Consider the following 5,277-nt stretch of genomic DNA (forward strand, 5'->3'; position numbering starts at 1 on the left):
GCAGGCTGGGGCCCCACACCCAAGGCGTGTCCCTCCCAGCTCAGGCCCCTGGGGCTCATGGTGCTGGGGCACCCCGGCTTCGGGGCCCACCTTCCTGTCTCCTCAAAGAAGCTTCAAGGTAAGGGGTGCCAACGCCTCCAGCGCTGCCTGCACCCCCACCCCAGCAAGATGGCCCCAGGGCTGTGGGATGTCAGAACTCGGGCTTGGGCAGGTTAGAGAGCCCTGGGCTCACTGTGGCGGCTCCTTCCGCAGAACCTCCCCCCCCCGACCCCATTCCTTTCTCCCAGGACACACGACCCTGCATGGCAGGTGGGAACCCCAGGAGTCGGGGGAGACTCTCCCGCCCCTGCCTCCCCCCAGGGCCCAGGCTGCTCACACCTCAGCCAGGCCTGAGAAGGTGCCAGTACCGCAGCCGGCCCACCGCACCCAACCCTGGCTGCAGGGAAGCCCTGCTCCTGGGCACCCTGCCGCGTACGGTCTGGACTCTGCATTTACGGCAGGCCCAGGAGTCAGGGAATGGAGAGTGTCAACATCACCAATACAAGGCAGACACAGGAGCCAGTGGGACCCGGCCCATGAGGTGCGCCTGGTGGAGGAGCTAAGGGTGTCCTTCAGGCAGTGCCTGAGGAATTCCCCGGGACACTGCTGGCATGGAGGTCACGTCCTGGCACCCAGCCTGCCCCCAGGGGCCTGCCCCCAGGCTCCCCCCGCCCCTCCCTGCCCTGAGATGATGCTCCCCTACAAGGACCAGATAACCCTGCCTCGCCCACACACCAGCACCACAGGCCCGCAGGGGCAGCTACACCCTCCGTGCACAGGGGCCCCATCCTCCGGACCCCTGCCCAGACTGTCCCCAAGGCCAAGGAGTGGTGGCATGAGGGACCTTCGCAGAGCCTACCACCACCTGGGAGGTTGGCCTGGCAAGCACACAGGACATGCCACGGCCTCCACAGTGGAAGTCTCTCCCGGGCCTTAGGGTGTACTGCGAGGCCACTGACGGCCAGTCCCCAACACCAGGGGTTCTGAGCCGGAACACAGTACTCTTCCCCCCATCAACACCAGCTCCGGGCATCCTACGGCCTCACAGCAGATCCGCCCCGGTGCCTGGTTCCAGGTCCACCCAGGCCCACTGGGGACAGAGGACTGGGCCCAGGACACTGCTGCACCGTGGCTCCAGCAGGAGATACCCGTCGGAGAGCAATGACAGGCACCGCCTCACACGCTGTGCCATCGCTGTGTCCGCAGGGAAGCTGGATACACAGGGATCGCCGGAGGGGAAAGCAGGCACGGGGCTCCCACAGCCCACGGGAAGCAGCCTGTCCTGCCCCCTCACACTGGCCCCGTCGGACAGGCCCCCACACAAGCCCCTGACCCACCGGGCCCCTGTGCACCGGGAGGGGAGGGGGCCCTTGAGCCCCAAAGCCAGGATGAGAATAAAGGGAATGAAGCCTCAGTGGCCCCAGCGGGCCCTGGAGTTTGGTCCAAGACAGGCAGCCCTGTCAGCAGAGCATGGCTACCCAGGTTTGCAAGTGCCTGGGAAGCCAGCTCGGTGACCTGTGGCAGGTGTCAGGGTGACAGGCCACCATGCTGAGGGATGGCTGGAGCAGGTAGCCGGGCCAGCTAGACCATGGACACATGGCAGGGATGGCTGGTGCCGGGCCAGGCATCTGATCCACAGCTGCGTCTGGGCCTGGTGGCCACGCTGCACGCTAGCGATAGGGCACTGGCACCCTGTCTCCAAGCAGCGCTGCGCCGCAGCCAGAGGCTGGGTCCCCAACTCAGCTGTCCTCAGCAACTTCCTTTCACAGTCTGAAAACTCAGAAACAGGGCCCCACCCCAAACAAGGGGCCCTCACGTCCACCCTGGTCTGGATCCAATGTTCCCCAAGAAGCTCCCCACCCCCTGGAGTGGGAAGGGCGATAAAGCGTCCACACTCCCTCAGCTGGTCCTTGTAGCACCCGCAGCTCTGCAGAACGCCCCAGACGCCCTATGCTGGCAGAGGGCCCCCAGGCCACCTGGCCGGGCCTCCCAGCTGCCCCCACCACGCAGGGGCCACAGCCGCAGCAGCAGTAGTGGGCCGGGCAGACCCCAAGACTCCCAACGTGCCTCCTGCGAGGCTGACACACCCTCAGCCTCCCGACCCCAAGGCCGACTCCAGGTCAACACCATCCAATAATTTACTGCGATTCCACCTGCACCCAAAGGGCAGGCGAGAGGTGGAGGGCGCGGAGCCAGCGGCATCTGGGACAGTTCGTGACAGTCTGTGCAAAGCGTCCGCGGGAGGTCTGAGATCACCTCTGTCCCCTGTCCTGGGCTGGCCGGGCCCTGGCGGCACTTCCTTCCTTCCTTCCGCGCATCCTTCCGCGCCTCTTCCCGGCCGCACCACCTCCCTGCGTCCCGCGCCTCCGCGCCTGCGCCTGTGTGGGCGGTGGACAAAGGCAGCCGCTGACCAGTCACCCGCAGGCCGGAGCGCACAGCACCTGCGCAGCCCGGAGTCTCGCCTCACCTGGCCGCCGCGGCGTCAAGACAGCACACACTTGCAGCTCATGCAGCCGGCGCCGCTCTCGTCCGGGGGGTTCAGCTTCCGCAGCTTGTGCTGTCGGATCTCCCGCACCAGCGTGTAGAAGGCGTCCTCCACACCCTAGGGAAGCGCCTGGCTCAGCGGGGCGGCCCCGGGCCCACCAGGGCTGCGGGGAGAGGGCTCCCCACCTCGGGCTCAGGCAGATCTAGCGCCTGAGGCTCCGGCCGGCCCCCTAAACACCCCCACACTCACACCCTCCAGGGGCCAAGCTACCGCCCCCGACCCCGTAGGCTCCCTCCTCAGCTGCTCCCCCATGGATCAGGGTACCCGGGAACCCCAGGCCCCGGTCTGGCTCGAGGCCTGACCCCCGGCGCCTAGCTCCCGTCTGAACTACGGCCGGAGTCTGTGGCAGCCCCACTACGGGCTCAGACTGCCAGGGGCCCTCAGGGCGCCCTGCGGGGCGGGGGGTCGGGCCCCCAGGGCCACCGCTCTGGCCTGGCTCAGGGCAGCTCTCTCCAGGGACCCCCACCTCCCCAGGGGCTGTGTCAGCCAGGCTGCAGGGCTGGGAGCCCTGCCTCGGCCCTCGCCACCCCCTGCCCTGCCGCCTGGGGGACTTACAGCTCGAGGGGCCGCTGGGGCCGCTGGGTCACACGGGTCCCAAGGGGTCCCGGGGGGTCCCGGAGCTGGAGCCAGAGCCAGAGCGGCTGCCCTGCGCAGAGGGAAAGGTGGCGGTGAGCATGGCCCCGGGGCATGTCCCTGCACTAGCTCTAGGCAGCGGAGAGGCTCACCTGGCGGGTCTTGGCAGAGGTCTCGATGTAGGGAAGTCCGTAGCTGCGGGCAAGTTCCTGGGCCTGCCGTGACTCCACGGTGCGGGCAGGCAGGTCACACTTGTTCCCCACCAGCACCATGGGCACATCGTCTGAGTCCTTCACCCGCTTGATCTGCTCCCTGTAGGGAGAGGTGAAGTGAGCCACGGCAGATCTCAGGCAAGGCTGGATCTGAGCGCACAGCGGCAGAGGCGGCCCTCACCTGTACTGGTGAACGTCCTCGAAAGACTTGGTGTTGTTGATGGCGAACACGCAGAGGAAGCCCTCGCCCGTGCGCATGTACTGGTCCCGCATGGCGCTGTACTCCTCCTGCCCTGCCGTGTCCAGGATGTCCAGCAGGCACGTCTCCCCGTCAATGACCACCTGCTTCCGGTACGAGTCCTGCAGGGGCACACAGCTCAGAGACCCGGCTGGCCCACTCCCCTCCGGAATGGAGCCTTTCTACCCTCAGCCCCTCCATTGCACCTCTCGGGTCACCCCTTGCCCCTCTCCCCCACCCCCACCTCCCTGCCAGGTCCTAAAATTATGAACTTCCTCCTGAGGAGCAGGTAAGAGGCAGCCCACAACACTGCAGAGCTGCGGAAGGGAGTGGGCCAGGCCCAACTCGGGGACTCTCGGAGCCAGAAGGACCCATCCTTGGTCTGCCGGCCATGTCCGCCCAGGGGCCTGTGTGTGCTTCCAGGCAGGTGCATATCCCAGGTGTGTACACCTCCCAGGTAAGTACTCGGCAGCAGCGGGCAGCCCGGCTCACCTCAATGGTGGGGTCGTACTCATCCACAAAGTGGTTCTGGATGAGCTGGATGGTCAGGGCGCTCTTCCCCACGCCACCCGCGCCCACCACCACCAGCTTGTACTCCGTCATTGCTCCTCAAGGGGCTGCCGCGCAGGCGACGGCTGTGGTAGCTCCTGCCCCACCTGCCAAGTAAGGCCGAACTCAGCCCCAGATGCAGGTGGGGCAGCCTGAAAGGAGACTCTGGCTGAGCTCCTGGGCCAGACTGCCCAAGCTGGGCCTGACTCCTAAGCCCTGATATCTTGGTGGCAGGGGACCCAGGACAGTGTCAGCTGCTCACCTGGGGCACCTCCGGCCCAGGAGGTGGCAGAGGGGCCCCACCGCCACCTGCACTTACTGAATAAGGGAAAACAAGAGGCTGGCCCCGCAAAGGCAGGTCGAACAGCTGAAAGCGTCTACCAACCACACACCCAAATTAGAAGCTGTTCGGTAGGCAGAAACCCTAAGCTGGAAGCGCCCGTGGGATGAGGTTACCCCCCACCCCCAGAACAGGTCTTGCCACAGCTGGGGTGCTCCGCGGCGTGTCTGGGCAGGCAGACACAAGCCGGGCGTGTCCACGGGCACTGACACGTATTTACTGAGCGCCTACTTCGTGCCAGGCGCCAATCAGGCCGCGAGTGACCCTGTGGGCTCCCCTGTGCTCCAAGGATCAGCCTCACACTCATTAAAGTGGGTGACACCTAGGGTGTCCTGTAAAGACTTTGGGGAACATAAGGCAGGTGCCTCAGCCACGGTGGAGGGCACGGACAGAAGGGGTTCCCAGTGTTGCAAAGACCCTAAGCAGGAAGGAAGACCCAAGGGCGAAAGAAAAGGGCCCTGGGAGTGGAGGCCCCAGCTTGGGTGCTCCGGATTTGTGACATCCAATGAGGGGTGGCCGTCGTGGGGGGAGTGGACAGCCACTTCCTTCAGCCCAGATCGGCTTGAAGTGTCTAATGGCCACTGGGGGGAGCGCAGCTTCAGAGGGTCCCTGGGCTCCCACGAGGGGAGAGACCTGCGCAGCGTCAGTGACACAGGCGGGGGCTCATCGAAGGGGGCCCACAGTCTGAGGGCCGTTCGTAGGAACCCACAACAGGAAGGGGCAGGTTTGGAGGGGGCCCTCGCAGCCCCGGGCCCCCACCCGCGCGGCGCAGCCTGGAGCC

General features: G+C 66.2%; 1 protein-coding gene across 3 annotated transcripts; it reads right to left on the reverse strand.

The window, feature by feature from the left end:
* Positions 1 to 2,061: 2,061 nt before the first annotated feature.
* On the reverse strand, positions 2,062 to 4,462 carry HRAS (HRas proto-oncogene, GTPase). 3 transcript variants are annotated; one of them, XM_023724377.1, is made up of 6 exons: positions 4,100 to 4,462; positions 3,551 to 3,729; positions 3,310 to 3,469; positions 3,140 to 3,230; positions 2,507 to 2,641; positions 2,062 to 2,417 (listed from the first exon to the last, which is right to left on the reverse strand). In XM_023724377.1, exons 3-5 carry the CDS (start codon positions 3,435 to 3,437, stop codon positions 2,522 to 2,524), a joined length of 339 nt encoding a protein of 112 aa, XP_023580145.1. In that variant the 5' UTR covers positions 3,438 to 3,469; positions 3,551 to 3,729; positions 4,100 to 4,462; the 3' UTR covers positions 2,062 to 2,417; positions 2,507 to 2,521. The 3 variants fall into 3 exon arrangements, with proteins under 3 accessions (XP_023580145.1, XP_023580144.1, XP_004389430.1); XM_023724376.1 differs by lacking the exon at positions 3,140 to 3,230 and having other exon boundaries at positions 2,140 to 2,417; XM_004389373.2 differs by lacking the exon at positions 2,062 to 2,417 and having other exon boundaries at positions 2,516 to 2,641.
* Between the last annotated feature and the right edge of the window lie 815 nt (positions 4,463 to 5,277).

Source organism: Trichechus manatus, unplaced genomic scaffold (genome assembly GCF_000243295.1).
Source record: "Trichechus manatus latirostris isolate Lorelei unplaced genomic scaffold, TriManLat1.0 scaffold00244, whole genome shotgun sequence".
In the NCBI taxonomy this organism is placed as follows: domain Eukaryota; kingdom Metazoa; phylum Chordata; class Mammalia; order Sirenia; family Trichechidae; genus Trichechus; species Trichechus manatus.

Coding starts and splice junctions, on each gene's coding strand:
- HRAS (XM_023724376.1), bottom strand. CDS start 4,210: ATGACGGAGTACAAGCTGGTGGTGGTGGGCGCGGGTGGCGTGGGGAAG. Junction 3,730..4,099: donor AGTACGACCCCACCATTGAG/GTGAGCCGGGCT, acceptor GTGCCCCTGCAG/GACTCGTACCGGAAGCAGGT. Junction 3,470..3,550: donor GAGGACGTTCACCAGTACAG/GTGAGGGCCGCC, acceptor CTCTCCCTACAG/GGAGCAGATCAAGCGGGTGA.